Here is a 20883-nt window from a genome sequence, read left to right on the forward strand (position 1 = left end):
GCCTGCGGGAGAGATACCACATCCCACCCAGAGGTCCCCCCATCGTCGTACCTCCTGGTTGGGGCAGGCAACGGCGACGCAGAGAGAAGCAGTCGTCCCCGGCCCTCAGCAAGCAGCCCTGCAAGGCGGCCCCAAGTTCCCGAACGCTGGGGAAGGACCGGCCCCAGCCCTCCAGCACAAAGGCCCCGGCCTGCTGCTCAATGGGGAACTTCCGGAGCCGCAAGCTCTGTGTGCCGTCTGGTGCCTGGCGGGAGGTGGCAGAGATGGGAGCGGTGAGCAAGGGACCAGGCAGGGAGCGTGTCCAGCCCCAGCCCCAGCCCCCAGCCCTGGGCACACCTGGCTACGCTGGGCCACTGTGAGGATCAGGCGGTAGGGGTGGCTGGTGCTCCACTGAATGAGGTACAGGCCGTCCTCGGGCCGCAGCTTGGCCTGCACAAACGGCTCCCTGGAAAGGGGTCCAGGGGGACTATCAGGCCACCTGGGCCACTGCTAGACCCATACCCGGGAACAATGACACTCATTACCTGCTTAGAGGTCACACACACAGCTAGGACAAGTGTGAGACACAGCCACTCTTGTGAGGACACTAACTCTGGACACACACAGCCCCTTACATGGAGACACAGCGCAGCAGGAGGCACACACCTGCTTTTTTGTTTGTTTTTTTGAGACAGAGTTTTGCTCGTCACCCAGGCTGGAGTGCAATGGCGCGATCTCAGTTCATTGCAACCTCCACCCACCTGGGTTCAAGCAATTCTCTTGCCTCAGCCTCCCCAGTAGCTGGGATTACAGGTGCCTGCCACCATGCCCAGCTAATTTTTATGTTTTTTTTTTTTTTGAGACAAGAGTCTCGCTCTGTCGTCCAGGCTGGAGTGCAGTGGCTGGATCTCAGTTCACTGCAAGCTCCACCTCCTGGGTTTATGCCATTCTCCTGCCTCAGCCTCCCAAGTAGCTGGGACTACAGGCGCCCGCCACCTCGCCTGGCTAATTTTTTGTATTTTTAGTAGAGATGGAGTTTCACCGTGTTAGCCAGGATGGTCTCGATCTCCTGACCTCGTGATCCGCCCGTCTCGGCCTCCCAAATTGCAGGGATTACAGGCTTGAGCCACCGCGCCCGGCCAATTTTTATGTTTTTAGTAGAGAGGGGGGCTGGGCACAGTGGCTTACGCTTGTAATCCCAGCACTTTGGGAGGCCGAGGTGGGTGGATCACGAGGTCAGGAGATCGAAACCATCCTGGCTAACACGGTGAAACTCCATCTCTACTAAAAATACAAAAAATTAGCCAGGCGTGGTGGCGGGCGCCTGTAGTCCCAGCTACTCGGGAGGCTGAGGCAGGAGAATGGCATGAACCCGGGAGGCGGAGCTTGCAGTGAGCCAAGATTGCGCCACTGCACTCCAGCCTGGGCGACAGAGCGAGACTCCGCCTCAAAAAAAAACAGAAACAAAAACAAAAAACAGAGAGGGGGTTTCACCATGTTAGCCAGCCTGGTCTCAAACTCCTGACCTCAGGTGATCTGCCAGCCTCAGCCTCCCAAAGTGCTGGGATTACAGGCATGAGCCACCGTGCCTGGCTACCTGCTCTCTCTTTTTTTTTTTTTTTTGAGATGGGGTCTTGCTCTGTTGCCCAGGCTGGAGTGCAGCGGCATGATCTCGGCTCACTTCAGCCTGAACCTCCCAGGCTCAAGCGATTCTCCCACTTCAGCCTCCTGAAGAGCCAGGATTACAGGTGCGCCCGGCTAATTTTTGTATTTTCAGCAGTTACAAGACCTTGCTACATTGCCCAGGCTGCTCTTGAACTCCTGAGCTCAAGTGATTTTCCCACCTCGGCCTCCTAAAGCGCTGGGATTACAGGTGTGAGCCACCACAGCCAGCCTACTCCTGCTCTTGTACTTGATGCCAGACGGGCCCTGACAAGGTGACACACACTCCAAGACAGGAAACAGCCATCACGAGCCGGATGGGCGCACACCCAGCCACGGCCACCGCCACTCACAAGGGTGACACACGATAGATGGCTAATCACACAAGCAAAGGACAACAATCCCAGACACACCTAATAACCCAGTGTGACAAGGCAACACAGGGGCCGGGGCAACCCAGACACAGAGGTGACACAAACATGCACTATAAAGTGTCATGGCTACACAGGCCCAGACACCTACATGTGCAGTGGCTGACACACGTGGTCCCTAACACCTGTCTGTACAGGGGGCAGCACACATATAGCATTTTTTTTTTTTTTTTTGAGACGGAGTCTCGTTCTGTCACCCAGGCTGGAGTGCAGTGGCCAGATCTCAGCTCACTGCAAGCTCCGCCTCCCGGGTTTACGCCATTTTCCTGCCTCAGCCTCCCGAGTAGCTGGGACTACAGGTGCCCGCCACCTCGCCTGGCTAGTTTTTTGTACTTTTTAGTAGAGACGGGGTTTCACCGTGTTAGCCAGGATGGTCTCGATCTCCTGACCTCGTGATCTGCCCGTCTCAGCCTCCCAAAGTGCTGGGATTACAGGCTTGAGCCACCGCACCCGGCCTACATATAGCCTTGACAGCTGTCACAGCCACAGGCCTCACAAGGTGAAATGCCCACTTCCCCCTCCCCTGGCATCACAAGTAGGACAAGGGTCAGAGTCACAGGAGCAGTGATCCGACTAGGAGACAGCCACAAATCACGACTTGGCAGCACAAAGGACAGCCACACACGCCCCTGCACCTGATGATGACATAAGTACTGGCAACTTCACACCCTCAGGCCCACAAGTCACACACAGGACCGCTGAGACAGTGACTCACAAGTTGCCAGCATGGGCAGCCGCCTGCAGAGGCGGAAGCATCCAACATACCGCTGAATGATCACCAGCCCAGGGTAATGACAGTCCTGTGAAAATCACCAGTTCTGTGCAATGACAACCTCAACACACCATGACAGTCACGGCAGGGCGTGGTGGCTCACGCCTGTAATCCCAGCACTTTGGGAGGTGGAGGCAGGTGGATCACCTGAGGTCAGGAGTTCGAGACTAGCCTGGCCAATATGATGAAACCCCACCTCTACAAAAATACAAAAATTAGCCTGGCGTGGTGGCGAGTGCCTGTAGTCCCAGGTAGTCAGTTGGGAGGCTGAGGCAGGAGAATCACTTGAACCCGGGAGGCAGAGGCTGCAGTGAGCTGAGATCACGCCACTGCACTCCAGCTTGAGCCACAAAGACGTGCACCCACACGCACACCCTGCACAGCCCCTAGGGCTCACAGTCTAGTTGGCAGCCTTGGCAGTGGCCCCCAGTGCCTCCCCACCCAGCACTCACAGCAGGGGTCCATGGATCCCATCCTGGATGCTCATCACCAGCCGTGGGGGAGCCACCTCGTGGCACAGGTAGTGGCTGGAGTCGGCCGTCAGGCGGAAATAGCCGTCCACCAGCGACACGAAGGACAGCGCTGCAGCCCGGGAAGGCAGGCTCAGCTCCTGCCAGCCAGGGGAGCATCAGGAGAGTGTCCTCCCAAGCCATGGCGGTCCCTAGCCCGGCCCCCTCCCCGGGCCTCACCAGGCACTTGTTGTCCTGCCGGTGGATGCTGACACAGCACTCTTTCAGCACCACGTGGGTGATGTCCCGGAAGTCGCAGAAGTAGGCCCACAGTGGCTCCCGCAGCCTGTCCGCCGGCTGGCCGATTGCCTTGTGAGCCTTGGCCTTCTTCCCAGACAGGCTGGCTTGGGGGTTCCTGCCGCTGCCGCCACTAGAACCCTGAACACCCCACAAGTGGGGCAGAGGATGGAGAGGGCAATGCCCGTTTATACTTCTGCACTTTCCCCTGGGGGGAGACTGGAGCCAGAAGGGCCAGGCACCAACCTAGGTTGACCTCCCAAGTCCCAGTGTCACAGGCGGGATGGGGACCCACCCCATAACATACACATGCTGGAAGCCGGACCCTTAGGGACGGCAGAGAGCGGAATCCTGACCCTCTCACACTCAGGTGCCAGTCCCCAGATGAAGGGGTTCCCTGGAGGTGCAGACTCCAGAAATAAGGTCCCCAAGGGGTAAGCAGATGGAGGACCTTCTCCAAGAAACTGGCCCCAGCAGACAGGTGCCCCAGAGCCATGTGGGGAGAGGGCTCAGGTCAGCCACCCTCAAAGGCCAAGGCCAAGGATGAACAGAGACCCCCACCCCAGCCCAACCTGAACCTCCAGGGCGGAAGAGGCACCTTGCTCACCTCCTCCTTGTTCACCTCCTCCTGTACTGGCCACCACTGGATGCCACCAGTGCCTGTCACCAGCACCTCATGGGTTGGGGGTCTAGCAGCAGACTCAGGGCCAGGGTCTGTAGGGGCCTCCCCACTGTCCCGGATGTAGCAGGGCTCTCCCTCTGCCTGGGCCAGCAGCCTCAGGTGGCACACGGGCACACGCTCTGTGCCAAAGCGGGGTGCCAGCCGTTCGAGTGTGGCCAGGTATTTGACCATGACCATCTGCTGGGAGAGTCTGTCCGGCTGGAAGTCCTGCAGGAACCTGCGGAAGACGTTCCTAAGGCGCAGCCGGGTCAGGGCGCTGTGCTGCCGGATCTGCCGACGGAAGGAGAGCGGGATACAGTCCTTGAAGCTGGGGGGAACACACGGAGTGGCTGGTCAGGGACCTGGGTTGCAGACCCAGCTGGGTGACACAGGGCAAGTGGCTTAACCTCTTTGAGCCTCAGCTGCCTCATCTAGATAACAGGCACACTAGCCAGGGTGGTGAATTGAGCCTGTAGTCTCAGCTACTTGGGAGGCCAAGGCGGAAGGATCCCTTGAGGTCAGCAGTTCGAGACCAGCCTGGCCAACATGAAGAAACTCAGTCTGTCTCTACTAAAAATACAAAAATTAGCTGGGCATGATGGCAGGCACCTGTAATCCCAGATACTCAGGAGGCTGACGAAGGAGAATCTCTTAAACCTGGGACGCAGAGGTTGCAGTGAGCTGAGATTGCGCCACTGCACTCCAGCCTGAGTGACAGAGTGAGACTCTGGCTCAAAAAAAAAAGCAGAGGCACGGCAATATGCGAAGTCTACCCTGGCTCCCAGATGCTCAGGACACTTCCCCCTGCCTACACAGCATCCCCACCCCATTCCCAGACACCTGGTCTTCTTGGCCACCTCCTCCAGGGGGACACCACGGCAGAGAGCGAGGTGACAGAGGTGCAGAAAGGCCATGCCCAGGCTCTCATTCTTAAAGTGGTGGATCTCCTCCTCGCTCGATAGCTCCCACAGTGATGCCACGTCATTCACAAACTCATGCTTGCCCTGGGAACAGGAATTTGAGCAGAAAGGGAGGTGTGAGAATGTGTTCACTCTCTAGCCCAGAGGTATCCAATCTTTTGACTACCCTGGACCACACTGGAAGAAGAACTGTCTTGGGCCACACATAAAATACAATAATACTAATGATAGCTGATGAACTAAAAAAAAAAAAGAAAAGAAAAGAAAAAGAAAAAAAAAAATCACAGGCCGGGCGCAGTGGCTCACGCCTATAATCCCAGAACTTTGGGAGGCCGAGGCGGGCGCATCACCTGAGGTCAGGAGTTTGAGACCAGCCTGACCAATATGGAGAAACCCCACTTCTACTACAAATACAAAATTAGCCGGGCATGGTGGCACCTGCCTGTAATCCCACCTACTCGGGAAGCTGAGGCAGGAGAATCACCTGAACCCGGGAGGTGGAGGTTGCAGTGAGCCGAGATTGCGACATTGCACTCCAGCCTGGGCAACAAGAATGAAACTCCATCTCAAAAAAAAAAAAAAAAAATGCAGCAAAATCTCAGAATATTTTAAGATAGTTTAGGAATTTATGTCAGGCTTCATTCAAAGCTGTCCTGGACAGCATACAGTCTGCAGGTCAGGGGTTGGACAAGCTTGCTCTAGCCAGAGAACTCTAATTTCCTGCATCTCACCGCCTTGAGGAGGGGAGAGACCACCATTTACCGGAAAGGCCAAATATACAGCATACACCCCTCCTCTTGTCAATCTTGTGCCTGTGACAGACATTACTAATCAATCACAGCACTCTTTCCCCTTCAACCTGAACTTAGCTGGGCATGGTGGCTCACACCTGTAATCCCACACTTTGGGGGGCTGAGGCAGGTGAATCACTTGAGGTTAGGAGTTTGAGACCAGCATGGCCAACATGGTGAAACCCCAGCTTTACTACAAATACAAAAATTAGCTGGGGGTGGTGGCGGGCACCTGTAATCTCAGCTACTTGGGAGGCTAAGGTGGGAGAATCGCTTCAACCTGGGAGGTGGAGGTTGCAGTGAGCTGAGATCACGCCACTGCACTCCAACCTGGGCGACAGAGCGAGACTCCATTTCAAAAAAAAAAAAAAGATCCCCAGATGGCATGAGTTGAAACCCATTAGCTATAATGAATCAGGGAGGGAAATGGGGGCTCCTTAACTGCCCCTAAATCTCCCACAAATAGTCTTGCCCCCTGCAGCCCTGCTCATACCTGCTCAAAGAGGTACTCAAATGAGGCTGGGTCCAGGAGTTGCATCCCCTGTGCTGTCTGATCTGAGGATGCCTCGGTTCCTGGGGGGCCACAACGGTACACAGCCAGCTCCTGAGGATTCATGCCATGCCAGTTCCGGAAATAAAACCTGCAGGACGGGAGGGACGCAGCTGGGGCTTAGCACAGAGTCAGACCAGCTTCAGCACAGGAGGGGACGAGCTTTGCAAAGGGGTCTCCACCCACCTCATGCGGAAATACAGCATCAGGCTTGCATCTCTGGGGATCTCTAGGATGTGGTTTGGGGGCAACCAGACTTGGGCCTGAGCATCGAAGAGGGCGAAGAGATTGAAACAAGGAGGAGTGATACCTGGACCAGGGGAGAAATGAGGTCAGGAGTCATGTCATGTGCTACCGTCAGACCCGAAGACCCTGCAGACCCAATGTCTGCCTTCACACTCCCTCTGAGGCCCCCTCCCCCACCTGCAGCTTCAGTCACGTTGCCCCTGGGCAGAGGACAGTGCGTATGTTGACCATGCTGTGGCCTCACAGGAGGACTACATTTCCCAGCCTCCCTTGCAGCTAGGATGGGGCCAATTGCACTGGTTTCTGGCCAAAGGGATGGGCACATTTCCAAGCCTGGAAATAAATCCTCTTGTCACCTTCACCACCTGAGGTATGTTGAAGGCTTCTTGTGCCAGATGGTGAAGCTATAAGATAGAGGTGAACCATCCAACCTGTACTTGATTTTAGGTGAACCTTTTTTTTTTTTTTTTTTTTTGAGATGGAGTCTTGCTGCCGCCCAGCCTGAAGAGCAGTGGTGTGATCTCAGCTCGCTGTAACCTCCACCTCCTGGGTTCAAGTGATTCCCCTGTCTCAGCCTCCCGAGTGGCTGGGAATACAGGTGCGTGCCACCACACCTGGCTAGGGCTACTTTTTGTATTTTTGGAAGAGACAAGGTTTCACCATGTTGGCCAGACTGTTCTCAAACTCCTGACCTCAGGTGATCCACACACCTTGGCCTCCCAAAGTGCTGGGATTACGGGCCTGAGCCACCATGCTCGGCTGATTTTAGGTAAACCTCGATTGTCTTAAGATTTAGGGGGACTGCTTATTCCTGCAGCAAAACTAATCCTAGCCTGACCCACATAACTCTACAAACTGCTGCAATTGTCTGGCATCTCCCTGAACTCCAGCCCCTTCCTGGCTGGAGAAACATCCAGTCACATCCTGGCTGTCTCCCCCTGGACATCACAGGGCCCCACTTACATATGCTTTGTTCCAAACAACACATCTTACCTGTGGTCGGCAAACTCCAACCCTCCCCTCCTCTGCCCAATTATTTTATTTTATTTTATTTTTTAAGGGTTGGGGTCTTTCTTTGCCACCCAGGCTGCAGTGCAGTGGTGCAATCCTAGCTCACTGCAGCCTCAACCTCCAGTGCTCCAGCGATCCTCCCACCTCGGTCTCTGGAGTTGATGGGATTATGGGTATGAGCCAGTGTGTGTGGCTTCTACCCAGTTCTTCAAACCAGGAACTTGGTCCTTATCTTCAGCCTCTCCCACCAACTCCACAACATATTGGTTACCAAGACCTGCTCTTCCTGCACTCTCCATGTCCTGGGGATCCATCTGCCACCTTCAAATGCAAACCTCAACCCCAATCCAGTCTCCAGACTTGCTGCAATTTCCCATACCAGCTACTCAGGGCATCTTTCTTTCTATTGATGTCATTTAAAAATTGTATCTGGGCCGGGCGCGGTGGCTCAAGCCTGTAATCCCAGCACTTTGGGAGGCCGAGACAGGCGGATCACGAGGTCAGGAGATCGAGACCATCCTGGCTAACATGGTGAAACCCCGTCTCTACTAAAAAATACAAAAAACTAGCCGGGCGAGGTGGCGGGCGCCTGTAGTCCCAGCTACTCGGGAGGCTGAGGCAGGAGAATGGCGTAAACCCGGGAGGCGGAGCTTGCAGTGAGCTGAGATCTGGCCACTGCACCCCAGCCTGGGCGACAAAGCGAGACTCTGTCTCAACAACAACAACAAAAAAATTGTATCTGTTGGCCGGGTGCAGCGGCTCACGCCTGTAATCTCAGCACTTTCACAGGCTGAGGTGGGCGGATCACAAGGTCAGCATATCGAGACCATCCTGGCTAACACAGTGAAACCCCATCTCTACTAAAAAACACAAAAAATTAGCCAGGCGTGGTGGCGGGCACCTGTAGTCTCAGCTACTCGGGAGGATGAAGCAGGAGAATGGTGTGAACCCAGGAGGTAGAGCTTGCAGTGAGCCAAGATTGCACCACTACACTCCAGCCTGGGCGACAGAGCGAGACTCCGTCTCGGAAAAAAAAAAAAAAAATTGTATCTGTCAGCTGGGTGTGGTGGCTCATGCCTGTAATCCCAGCACTTTGGGAGGCTGAGGTGGGCGGATCACAAGGTCAGGACTTCAAGACCAGTCTGGCCAATATGGTGAAACAACATCTCTACTAAAAAATACAAAAATTAGCCGAGCGTGGTGGTGCATGCCTGAAATCCCAGCTACTCAGGAAGCTGAGGCAGGAGAATTGCTTGAACACGGGAGGCAGAGGTTGCAGTGAGCCGAGACTGCACCACTGCACTCCAGCCTGGGTGACAGAGTAAGACTCCATCTCAAAAAAAAAAAAAGAAAAAACAAAATTGTATCTGTGGTGTGGGCATGGTGGCTTATGCCTGTAATCCCAGCACTTTGGGAAACTGAGGTGGACACATCACCTGAGGTCAGGAGTTCCAGACCAGCCTGGCCAACATGGTGAAACCCCCGTCTCTACTAAAAACACAAAAATTAGGCCAAGTGCAGTGGCTCACGCCTGTAATCCCAGGACTCTGGGAGGCCGAGGCAGGCGGGTCACGAAGTCAGGAGTTCTAGACCAGCCTGGCCAGCATGGTGAAACCCCGTCTCTACTAAAAAAAAAAAAAAAAAAAAAAAAAATTTGCTGAGCCTGGTGGCACGCACCTGTAATCCCAACTCCTCGGGAGTCTGAGGCAGAAGAATTGCCTGAACCCGGGAGGCGGAGGTTGCAGTGAGCCAAGATCATGCCACTGAGCTCCAGCCAAGCTGGACAGAGTGAGATCTAAAAAAAAAAAAAAAATTGGCCGGCCATGGTGGCATGCGCCTATAGTCCCAGCTACTTGGGAGGTTGAGGCAGGACAATCGCTTGAACCCAGGAGGCAGAGGTTGCAGTGAGCCGAGATTGTGACACTGCACTCTAGCCTGGTGACAGAGCAAGACTCTGTCTCAAAAAAAAAAAAAAAAAAAAAAAATTATATCTGGCTGGGTGCGGTGGCCCACACCTATAATCCCAGCACTTTGGGAAGTTGAGGCAGGTGAAGCACTTGAGGTCAGGAGTTCGAGACCAGCCTGGCCAACATGGCAAAACCTCGTCTCTACTAAAAATACAAAAATTAGCTGGGTGTGGGGGGTGCGCACCTGTAATTGCAGCTACTCAGGAGGCTGAGGCAAGAGAATTGCTTGAACCTGGAGGTAGAGGTTGCAGTGAGCCGAGATCACACCACTGCACTCCAGTCTGGGTGAAAGAGCGAGGCTCTGTATAAAACAAAATAAAATAAAATAAATAAATAATTTTATCTAAGGCTGGGTATGGTGGCTCACATCTGTAATCCAGCACTCTGGGAGGCTAAGGCGGGAGAATCACTTGAACCTAGGAGTTCAAGACTAGCCTAGGCAACATAGTGGAGACCCCCCCATATCTTTTTTTTTTTTTTTTGAGACGGAGTCTCGCTCTGTCCCCAGGCTGGAGTGCAGTGGCCGGATCTCAGCTCACTGCAAGCTCCGCCTCCCGGGTTTACGCCATTCTCCTGCCTCAGCCTCCCGAGTAGCTGGGACTACAGGCGCCCGCCACGTCGCCCGGCTAGCTTTTTGTATTTTTTAGTAGAGACGGGGTTTCACCCTGTTAGCCAGGATGGTCTCGATCTCCTGACCTAGTGATCCGCCCGTCTCGGCCTCCCAAAGTGCTGGGATTACAGGCTTGAGCCACCGCGCCCAGCCAACCCCCCCATATCTAAAAAAACTAAAAATAAAATAAATTAGCTGGGTGTGGCTGGAGTGCAGTGGTGCGATCATAGCTCACTGTACCCTCGGCTTCCTGGACTAAAGCAATCCTCCTGCCTCAGCCTCCCAAGAAGCTGGAACTACAGGCGCATGCCACCATGCCCAGCTGATTTTTGTAGTTTTTGTAGAGAACGGGTCTCACCATGTTGTCCTAGCTGGTCTCAAACTCCGGGGCTCAAGCGATCCTCCCACCTCAGCCTCCTGAGTAGCTGGGAGGGTGAGTAGCTCAGCCTCCAAAGTGCTAGGATTATAGGCATAAGCCACTGTGCCCGACCCTGAAGTAGTGTTTATCATTTTCATATCCTCTACAATCTAGTCTTAAATGTTATGAACTGTGGCTGGGCAAGGTGGCTCATGTCTGTAATCCCAGCACTTTGGGAGGCCGAGATGGGCAGATCACCTGAGGTCGGGAGTTCGAGACCAGCCTGACCAACATGGAGAAACCCCGTCTCTACTAAAAATACAAAATTAGCCGGGCATGGTGGCGCATGCCTGTAATCCCAGCTACTCGGGAGGCTGAGGCAGGAGAACTGAACCTGGGAGGTGGAGGTTGCGGTGAGCCAAGATCGTGCCATTGCACTCCAGCCTGGGCAACAGGAGAGAAACTCTGTCTCAAAAAAAAAAAAAAAAAAAAAAAATCTAATGAATGGTAAATGTGTAGTATTATACTGCAGATATCCCTCTGCAATGTGCTTTTTCACGCTACAAGAGTTTATAAAGCTTCATACAGAATGATATTAGTCATTCTGGTTAAATTCGTTTTCCTGGCTGTACCATATTTCAGTATTCAACAAGATTGCAATTTGCTTAGGCAGTCTCTTGTTGAGGGACTTTGCAATGGTCTCCCCTTTTCCATATGATAAACAAGGCAGCTCTAAACATTCTCCTAAGTGTCCCTGGGAGCACAAGAGCTGACTGTTTATAGAGTGACTGTCACTGTCCAGGAGTGGAACTATATGACCTCAGGGAAGATGTTTCTGGGCTTTTTTTTTTTTTTTTTTTTGAGACGGAGTCTCGCTCTGTCTCCCAGGCTGGAGTGCAGTGGCCGGATCTCAGCTCACTGCAAGCTCCGCCTCCCGGGTCCACGCCATTCTCCTGCCTCAGCCTCCCCAGTAGCTGGGACTACAGGCGCCCGCCACCTCACCCGGCTAGTTTTTTTTGTATTTTTTAGTAGAGACGGGGTTTCACTTTGTTAGCCAGGATGGTCTCGATCTCCTGACCTCATGATCCACCCGTCTCGGCCTCCCAAAGTGCTGGGATTACAGGCTTGAGCCACCGCGCCCGGCCTAGGCTTTTTTTTTTTTTTTTTTGAAACAGGATCTCACTCTGACATATAGGCTGGAATGCAGTGGTACAATCATGGCTCAGTGCAGCCATGACCTCCCTGGCTCAAGCAGTCCTCCTGCCTTAGTCTCCTGTGTAGCTGGGAGCTACAGGAATATGCCACCACACCCAGCTTTTTTTTTTTTTTTTTTTTTTTTTTTTTTGGAGACAGCATCTTACTCTGTCACCTCGGCTGAAGTACAGTGGTATGATCGCTGCAACTTCAACCTCCTGGGCTCAAGCAATCCTTCCACCTCAGCCTCCCGAGTAGCTGGGACTTACAGGTGCACACCACCACACCTGGCTAATTTTTTGTATTTTTAGTAGAGACGGGGTTTCACCATGTTGCCCAGGCTGATCTTGAACTCCTGGGCTCAAGTGATCCTCCACGCTGAGCCTCCAAAACTGCTGGGATTACAGGCATGAGCCACTGCACCCAGCTTCGACTGTGTTATCAAACCACTCTCCAAAGTCACACCATGGAATTATACTGCCCCTCTGCGAAGGGAGGATACCTCCCTGTGAAACAGTTTTTGTTTTTTTAGATGGAGTCACCCAGGCTGGAGTGCAATGGTGCAATCTTGGTTCACTGCAACTTCCGCCTTTCAGGTTCAAGTGATTCTCCTGTCTCAGCCTCCTGAGTAGCTGGGACTACAGACACAGGCATGTGCCACCATGCCCGGCTAAATTTTTGTATTATTATTATTTTTTTTGGATGGAGTTTTTGCTCTTGTTGCCCAGGCTGGAGTGCAGTGGCGCAACCTCGGCTCACTGTAACCTCCACCCCCTGGGTTCAAGCAATTCTCCTGCCTCAGCCTCCTGAGTAACTGGGATTACAGGCGCCTGCCACCACGCCCGGCTAATTTTTTGTATTTTCAGTAGAAAAGGGGTTTCATCATGTTGACCAGGCTGGTCTTGAACTCCTGACCTCAGATGATCCACCCACCTCAGCTTCCCTAAGTGCAAGGATTACAGATGTGAGCTATGGTACCTGGCCAATGTTTCGTATTTTTGTTTTTTGAGACCCAGTCTCACTCTGTCACCCAGGCTGGAGTGCAGTGGTGCAATCTCAGCTCACTGCAACATCCGCCTCCCGGGTTCAAGCGATTCTCCTGCCTCAGCCTCCCAAGTAGCTGGGATGACAGATGTGCGTCACCATGCCCAGCTAATTTTCGTATTTTTAGTAGAGACGGGGTTTCACCATGTTGGCCAGGCTGGTCTCAAACTCCTGACCTCAAGTGATCTGCCTGCCTCAACCTCCCAAAGTGCTGGGATTACAGGCGTGACCCACTGGGCCTGGCCTGAGACAACTTCTTAAAGAACCAGTCAAAAATACAAATAAAATAAAAAAAGAAAAGAACTAGTTAGACTGCTTCACTCTCTGGCTTAAACCTTCCATGGCTCCCCATTGCTTCCGGAGAATGCCCAACCCCTTGATTCTGAGTACCCCCACCCTGGCTTTTGCCTGCTATGCCCCAGTTTCAATTGTTACTTCCCCTTCCAAACTCTTAAAATTGATACCCCAGTCACCCTGAAGGTCTTTCACTTCCTCAAACAGATCAAACTCTCCAGGCCTCCATGCATGCTGTTCCCTCTGCTGAGTGTGTTTCACTTCACCCCGCACACCTGTCTGAGTCCTTTAAGAATCATGGGGCCAGGCGGCGCGGTGGCTCACGCCTGTAATCCCAGCATGTTGGGAGGCTGAGGTGGGCAGATCACGAGGTCAGGAGATCGAGACCATCCTGGCTAGCACAGTGAAACCCCGTCTCTACTAAAAATACAAAAAATTAGCTGGGCGTGGTGGTGGGCGCCTGTAGTCCCAGCTACTCGGGAGGCTGAGGCAGGAGAATGGCGTGAACCTGGGATGCGGAGCTTGCAGTGAGCCGAGATTGAGCCACTGCACTCCAGTCTGGGCAACAGAGCGATACTCTGTCTCAAAAAGAACAAAACAAAGACTCTGCCATGACTGGGCTCGAGGGCACACACCTGTAATCCCAACACTTTCGGAGTCTGAGGTGGGTGGATCACTTGAGGTCAGTAGTTCGAGACCAGCCTGGCCAACACGGTGAAACCTCTGTCTCTACTGAAAATACAAAAATTAGCTGGGTGTGGTGGTGGGCGCCTCTAATCCCAGCTATTCAGGAGGCTGAGGCAGGAGAATCAGTTGAGCCTGGCAGGTAGAGGCTGCAATGCATCATGGCTGCACCACTGCATTTCAGCCTGGGCAACAGAGAGAGACTTTGTCTCTACAAAAGAGAAAAAAAATAAAAGACTCAGCCATCAATGGGGAAGTAGGAAGTGTTATAGAAATTGATTACAATGCTCCCATCCAAGGCCGGGCGCGGTGGCTCAAGCCTGTAATCCCAGCAACTTTGGGAGGCCGAGACGGGCGGATCACGAGGTCAGGAGATCGAGACCATCCTGGCTAACACGGTGAAACCCCGTCTCTACTAAAAAATACAGAAAACTAGCCGGGCGCGGTGGCGGGCGCCTGTAGTCCCAACTACTCGGGAGGCTGAGGCAGGAGAATGGCGTGAACCCGGGAGGCGGAGCTTGCAGTGAGCTGAGATCTGGCCACTGCACTCCAGCCTGGGCGGCAGAGCGAGACTCTGTCTCAAAAAAAAAAACAAAAAAAAAAAACAAAAAAAAAACAATGCTCCCATCCAGTCATGGAAAGCTCGGAATTGGGGAGGTAAGAGGAGTTTCTGGAGGAAGGTATATGTAACCAAAGCCGCCTTAGAAAGGCCTTCCATTGGCTGGGCATGATGGCTCGTGCCTGTAATCCCAGCACTTTGGGAGGCTGAGGCAGGTGGATCACCTGAGGTCAGGAGTTCGAGACCAGCCTGGCCAACATGGTGAAACCCCTTCTCTACTAAAAATACAAAAACTAGCTGGGCGTGGTGGTGCACGCCTGTAATCCCCAGCTACTCAGGCGGCTGAGGCAGGAGAATGGCTTGAACCTGGGACGTGGAGGTTGCAGTGAGCCGAGATCACACCACTGCACTTCAGGCTGGGTGACAGAGCGAGACTCCATTTCAAAAAAAAAAAAAAAAAAGTCCAGGTGTAGTGGCTCACGCCTGTAATCCCAACACTTTCAGAGGCTGAGGCAGGCAGATCACCTGAGGTCAGGAGTTCAAGACAAGCCTGGCCAATGTAGTGAAACCATGTCTCTACTAAAAATACAAAATTTAGCCAGGCATGGTGGCACGTGCCTGCAATCCCAGCTACTCGGGAGGGTGAGGCAGGAGAATTGCTTGAATCTGGGAGGTGGAGGTTGCAGTGAGCTGAGATCGTGCCATTACACTCCAGCCTGGGCAACAAGAGCAAAACTCCATCTCAAAAAAAAAAAAAAAAAGAAAGTCCTTCCCTCCTCCAGAGGAAATTGCGTTTCCAAATATATCTACTACAGACTTTTTTTTTCTTTTTCTTTTGAGACGGAGTCTCACTCTGTCCCAGGCTGAAGTGTAGTGGCGCGATCTCAGCTCACTGCAACCTCCACCTCCCGGGTTCAAGCGATTCTCTGGCCTCAGCCTCCCGAGGAGCTGGGACTACAGGCATGTGCCACCATGCCCGGCTAGTTGTTTTTTTTTTGTTGTTTTGTATTTTTAGTAGAGGCGGGGTTTCACCGTGTTAGCCAGGATGGTCTCGATCTCCTGACCTCATGATCCGCCCACCTCGGCCTTCCAAAGTGGTGGGATTACAGGTGTGAGCCACCATGACCGGCTCGACTTTCTTTTTTTAATGACATGGGGTCTCACTCTGTCACCCAGGCTGGAGTGCAGTGGTGTGATCTCAGCTCACTGCAACCTCTATGTCCCAGGTTCAAGCCATTCTTCTGCCTCAGTCGCCTGAGTAGCTGGGATTACAGGCGCGCACCACCACACCCGGCTAGTTTTTGTGTTTTCAGTAGAGCTGCCATGTTGGCCAGGCTGGTCTCAAACTTCTGACCTCAAGTGATCCACTAGCCTCAGTCTCCCAAAGTGCTGGGATTGCAGGCGTGAGCCACCGCGCCAAGCCTGACTTTCTTTTTTTTTTTTTTTTTTGAGACGGAGTCTCGCTCTGTCGCCCAGGCTGGAGTGCAGTGGCCAGATCTCAGCTCACTGCAAGCTCCGACTCCCGGGTTCACGCCATTCTCCTCCCTCAGCCTCCCGAGTAGCTGGGACTACAGGCGCCTGCCACCACACCTGGCTAATATTTTATATTTTTTAGTAGAGACAGGGTTTCACTGTGTTAGCCAGGATGGTCTTGATCTCCTGACCTCGTGATCCGCCCATCTCGGCCTCCCAAAGTGCTGGGATTACAGGCTTGAGCCACCGCGCCCGGCCCCGACTTTCTTTTTTTTAATGACACAGGGTCTCACTCTGTCACCCAGGCTGAAGTGCAGTGATGCCACCATACCTCATTGCAGGCTTGAACTCCTAGGCTCAAGCGATCCTGTTGCCTCAGCCTCTCAAGTCGCTGGGACTACAGGCATGCACCACCACGTCTAAAAATTGTTTTGTTGAGACAAGGTCTCCCTATGTTGCCCAGGCTGGTCTCCAACTACTGGCCTCAAGCAATCCTCCTGCCTGGGCCTCCTCAAGTACTGGGATTACATGTGTCAGTTACTGCACCTGGCCAAGTTTTCTGATTTATTCTATTTCTTCCTGTCTTCCCTACTAAAATTTCAGCTCTACAAAGGCAGTGATTTGCAGCTGCCACACAGTAGATGCTTACAAAGTGTTCACCGAATGAACGGGTGGATGGATGGATGGATGGATGGATGGATGAATGGATGGATGGATGGATGAATGGATGGATGGATAGATGGATGAATGGGTGGCTGGATGAATGGGTGGTTGGATGGATGGGTGGGTGGATGGATGGGTGGGTGGATAGGTGGGTGGATGGATGGGTGGATAGGTGGGTGGGTGGGTGGATGGGTGGATGGGTGAATGGGTGGATGGGTGGGTGGATGGATGGATGAATGGGTGGGTGAATGGGTGGATGGGTGGGTGGGTGAATGGGTGGATGGGTGGGTGGGTGGGTGGAGATGGGTAGATGAGTGGATGGATAAATGGATGGATGGATGGATGAATGGATGGATGGAGAGATGGATGAATGGGTGGCTGGATGGATGGATGGGTGGATAGGTGGGTGGATGGATAGGTGGATAGGTGGGTGGGTGGGTGGGTGGATGGATGGATGGATGGGTGGGTGGATGGGTGGATGGGTGGGTGGGTGGGTGGATGGATGGATGAATGGGTGGGTGGATGGGTGGATGGGTGGGTGGGTGGGTGGATGGGTGGATGGATGGATGAGTGGATGGATGAGTGGGTGGGTGAGTGGATGGGTGGGTGGATGGATGGATGGATGGGTAGGTCGGTGGGTAGATGGATGGATGGATGGATGGGTGGGTGGCTGGGTAGATGGATGGGTAGATGGGTGGGTAGGTGGATGGGTGGATGGATGGGTGGATGGATGGGTGGGTGGGTGGGTGGGTGGACAGATGATGAATGGGTGGGTAGATGGGTAGGTAGGTGGGTGGATGGATGGGTGGATAGGTGGGTGGGTGAATGGATGATTGGATAGATGGTGGACGGGTGGGTAGATGAATAGATGGATGAATGGTTGGGTGAGTGGGTGAACGGGTGGGTGGGTGGATGGGTGTGTGGATGGATGGATGGATGGGTGGTTGGGTGGATGGATGGGTGAATGGATGGATGGGTGGATGGGTGGGTGGGTGGATGGATGGGTGGATGGGTGGATGGGTGGGTGGGTAGGTGGATGGATGGGTGGATGGATGGGTGGGTGGGTGAAAGGATGATTGGATAGATGGTGGATGGGTGGGTGGATGGATAGATGGATGAATCGTTGGGTGGGTGGGTGGATGAGTGGGTGGGTGGGTGGATGGGTGTGTGGATAGATGGATGGATGGGTGGGTGGGAGGATGGATGAATGGATGGATGGGTGGATGGGCAGGTGGGTGGACGGATGGGTGATTAGGTGGGTGGACGGGTGGGCAGATGGATGGGTGGATGGATGGATGGATGGGGCCCAGCTGCCGCTTGCACACCCACCCCAGTCCCCATGGTGCCAACACCTCAGACTCACCGACTTTATGTGCAATGTGGATGCAGACTTCCTCAGCTGTCAGCGATGACTCGCTGAAAGTGACCCAGGGCTCTCCGCCGCCTGGACCAGCCCAGTGCAGAAGCACCTTCAGGCCTCCCATGGCAGCCATGGGCTGGGCTCCATCCCCAACGGGCTTGCTGCCCCTGGTCGTCCCCCGATGGCGCAGAGGCATGCTCCCAGCAGGTGGCTCGGCTGCAAAGGGGACAATCTATCAGCTCCCAAGTCTCAGCCCCGAGACCCCCATTAGCTCCTCAACCTTCCACCCACCCCCGCTGAGGCCTGAGGGGAAGATCCTGGGCTCCCATCTTGGCATGACATTAGACACCCGATTCCCTCTCTGAGCCTCGTTTTCCACATTTGTTGGACAGGGTTGGGGTATGCATCCCCACCTAGATCTCTCATCGATAACACTGAACCCTCCTCTCTTTACACAAATTGACACCGATATAAAAATCTCCTCTGGCCAGGTACAGTGGCTCACGCCTCTAATCCCAGGACTTTGGGTGGCTGAGGCAAGACGATCGCTTGAGCCCAGAAGCTGGAGACCAGCCTAGGCCATATAGCAAGACCCCGTTTCTACAAGGCATTTTATTTTATTTTACTTTATTTTGAGACAGAGTTTCACTCTTGTTGCCCACGCTGGAGTGCAATGGTGCGATCTCGGCTCACTACAACCTCCGCCTCCTGGGTTTAATTGATTCTCCTGCCTCAGCCTCCTGAGTAGCTGGCGCCCACCACCACACCAGGCTAATTTTTGGATTTTTAGTAGAGACGGAGTTTTGCCATGTTGGCCAGACTGGTCTTGAACCTCTGACCTTAGGTGATCCACCCGCCTTGGCCTCCCAAAGTGCTGGGATTACAGGCGTGAGCCCCCGTGCCCAGCCTGTACAAGAAATTTTTAAAACTTAGCCAGGTGTAGGGGCACACATCTGTAGTCCAAGCTACTCAGGAGGCCGAAGTGGGAGGATCTCCTGAGCCCAGGAGTTGGAGGCTGCAGTGAGCAGTGATCACACCACTGCATTCCAGCCTAGGTGACAGAGTGAGACCCTTACTCTAAAAATATAAATAAACAAATACATAAATACATAAAAATATATAAAAAGGGCCAGGCGCGGTGGCTCATGCCTGTAATCCCAGCACTTTGGGAGGCCGAGGCGGGCAGATCACAAGGTCCAGAGATTGAAACCATCTTGACCAACATGGTGAAACCCCATCTCTACTAAAATACAAAAAAATAAATAAATAAATAAAATAAAAATCTGCTCTTAACACACCTCCCCAAAATAACCAGACGGGCAGGTGTAGTCAAACAGACCTGAAGGCGAGTCCTGGAGCCCCCTGTGTCAACTCAAGCAAGCCACTTGGCAATTCTGGGCCTCAGTTTCCCCATCTGGAAAAGGGAGGTCCTCAGGGTGTTGCCATCAAAAGATGGTTGTAATGTTTCAATATAGTTCTGCATATTACACATTCAGCACAGACCCTGATATAGGCACACACAAAAATAACAAATATGACTAAAACAAGAATAACATCATTGTTATTAGTTTCATCGTGGTGATGGCCTTTCTCTTTCAGGTGACAATTCTCCTCTCCCACACATACCCCCATGAGTGACCTCAATCCCTGTTGACTCCCCAAAGCCTAGGAGAGTTTATGTCCAGCTCCATCCTCCCAGTCCAGGGCCTGAGGGTCCTGAGGGCGCCAGTATGGAAGTGAAGGGGCTGTTAGTTCCACCCATGTTGCTGGTTTCCTCATCTGGAAAATGGGCATGTAAGAGTGTCTACCTCAAAGGATTGCTGGGAGGATTCAACGCGAGGAGGCAGAGAAAGTGCCTGGTATACAGTAAGCGCTTAATCAGCGTTTGCCATTAATACCTATTCATGTTATAGATGAGATCCTGGGGATGGGGCTTTCGGGGAGCCTACTTCCTCCTTCCTCCTTTCTTGTCCCCACTGGACCCGGAACCAGCTTTGAAGACGGGATCGGGGTGAGGTTTGCAACTGGGAAGGCTGCACGCCCCCATGTCCCCCCCTTCAAAACCTCTAAACCCGGCCAGCAAGGGCGGGAACTGGAATGTGCACCCACCCGGCATCGGGGCAGTGCCGAGGTACCAGGTGCTCCCATCCAAGTGCAGCCTGTCTAGCGCAGCCAGTCCCCGCGCCTCCTTCCTGAGGACCTTCGGCCGCGCCCCTTCCGCGCCCGCGTCCAGACTCACCCTTCCCGGGGGACAAGAGCTCGAACCCGGACCCCACCCCGCCCCTGCGGACAGCCACTACGTCCCCCGCCGAGACGCCTCCTCCCATTGGCCGCCTGAAACGCGCACGCCCATTGGCAGCTGGTCTGTTCTCCTCGCACGTCACCTTTGGAAGTTCTTTTTTTTTTTTTTTGGCCATGGCAGCGGCACTCTGATTGGTCCTGGGGCTCACTCGTCGCTCAGCCGCGATTGGCTGAGTCGGCACCCGGATGCGCTGTCGCTTCTGCTATTCGCTGGCACGTGGTGGACGGAGACGTGGGAGGGGCTTGCGAGAGGCGGGCCGGAGAGCGAAGTGTGTGGGCAACGCGGCCGCATCCTGGAGTTCCCCTCTGTGCTGTGGAATTGGGTCAGGCGTGTGCGGTCCTGACCCTAGGGCACAGCTACATGTCCTCACCTCGGTGTTCAAAGCTGCACCGGGCAGCATTCAACCCTCCGACGCCCTGCCCTGTGGCTTCCACGTTCCATCCTGTCCTATCTCCTTTCCTTCGTTTCTACCTGGCCGACTCCGCCCTGCTGGCTGGAATTCCCCCTCCTTCACTGCCTGGAAGCATTCCTCGCCCACCTGCTCCTGTCCTCTTCCTCATCACCGGCAGCCCTGTCCCCTGAAGCTCACTAGCGGTCAGGGTAGCA

General features: G+C 53.7%; 1 protein-coding gene across 50 annotated transcripts in view; it reads right to left on the reverse strand.

The window, feature by feature from the left end:
• TYK2 (tyrosine kinase 2) overlaps positions 1-20273 on the reverse strand; it is a 35036-nt gene extending 14763 nt beyond the window's left edge. For 6 of the 50 annotated variants that reach the window (XR_012428374.1, XR_012428381.1, XM_074025841.1 and 3 more), the window contains exons 1-11: positions 20215-20273; positions 19315-19389; positions 17979-18191; positions 6699-6822; positions 6456-6603; positions 5092-5255; positions 4198-4579; positions 3534-3731; positions 3297-3454; positions 337-445; positions 52-244 (exon numbers count right to left, since the gene is read on the reverse strand). Coding sequence is in view for 36 of the 50 variants with exons in the window: in XM_074025841.1 (XP_073881942.1) it covers positions 52-244; positions 337-445; positions 3297-3454; positions 3534-3731; positions 4198-4579; positions 5092-5255; positions 6456-6603; positions 6699-6822; positions 17979-18171 (1669 nt within the window). In the remaining 14 variants the exon portion in view is untranslated. Of the gene's footprint in view, positions 1-51; positions 245-336; positions 446-3296; positions 3455-3533; positions 3732-4188; positions 4580-5091; positions 5256-6455; positions 6604-6698; positions 6823-9920; positions 10038-17978; positions 18192-19124; positions 19219-19314; positions 19480-20084 lie in introns of all 50 variants that reach the window. The other 44 variants (XR_012428370.1, XR_012428373.1, XR_012428380.1 and 41 more) reach the window with 24 other exon arrangements.
• Between the last annotated feature and the right edge of the window lie 610 nt (positions 20274-20883).

Source organism: Macaca fascicularis, chromosome 19 (assembly GCF_037993035.2).
Source record: "Macaca fascicularis isolate 582-1 chromosome 19, T2T-MFA8v1.1".
In the NCBI taxonomy this organism is placed as follows: domain Eukaryota; kingdom Metazoa; phylum Chordata; class Mammalia; order Primates; family Cercopithecidae; genus Macaca; species Macaca fascicularis.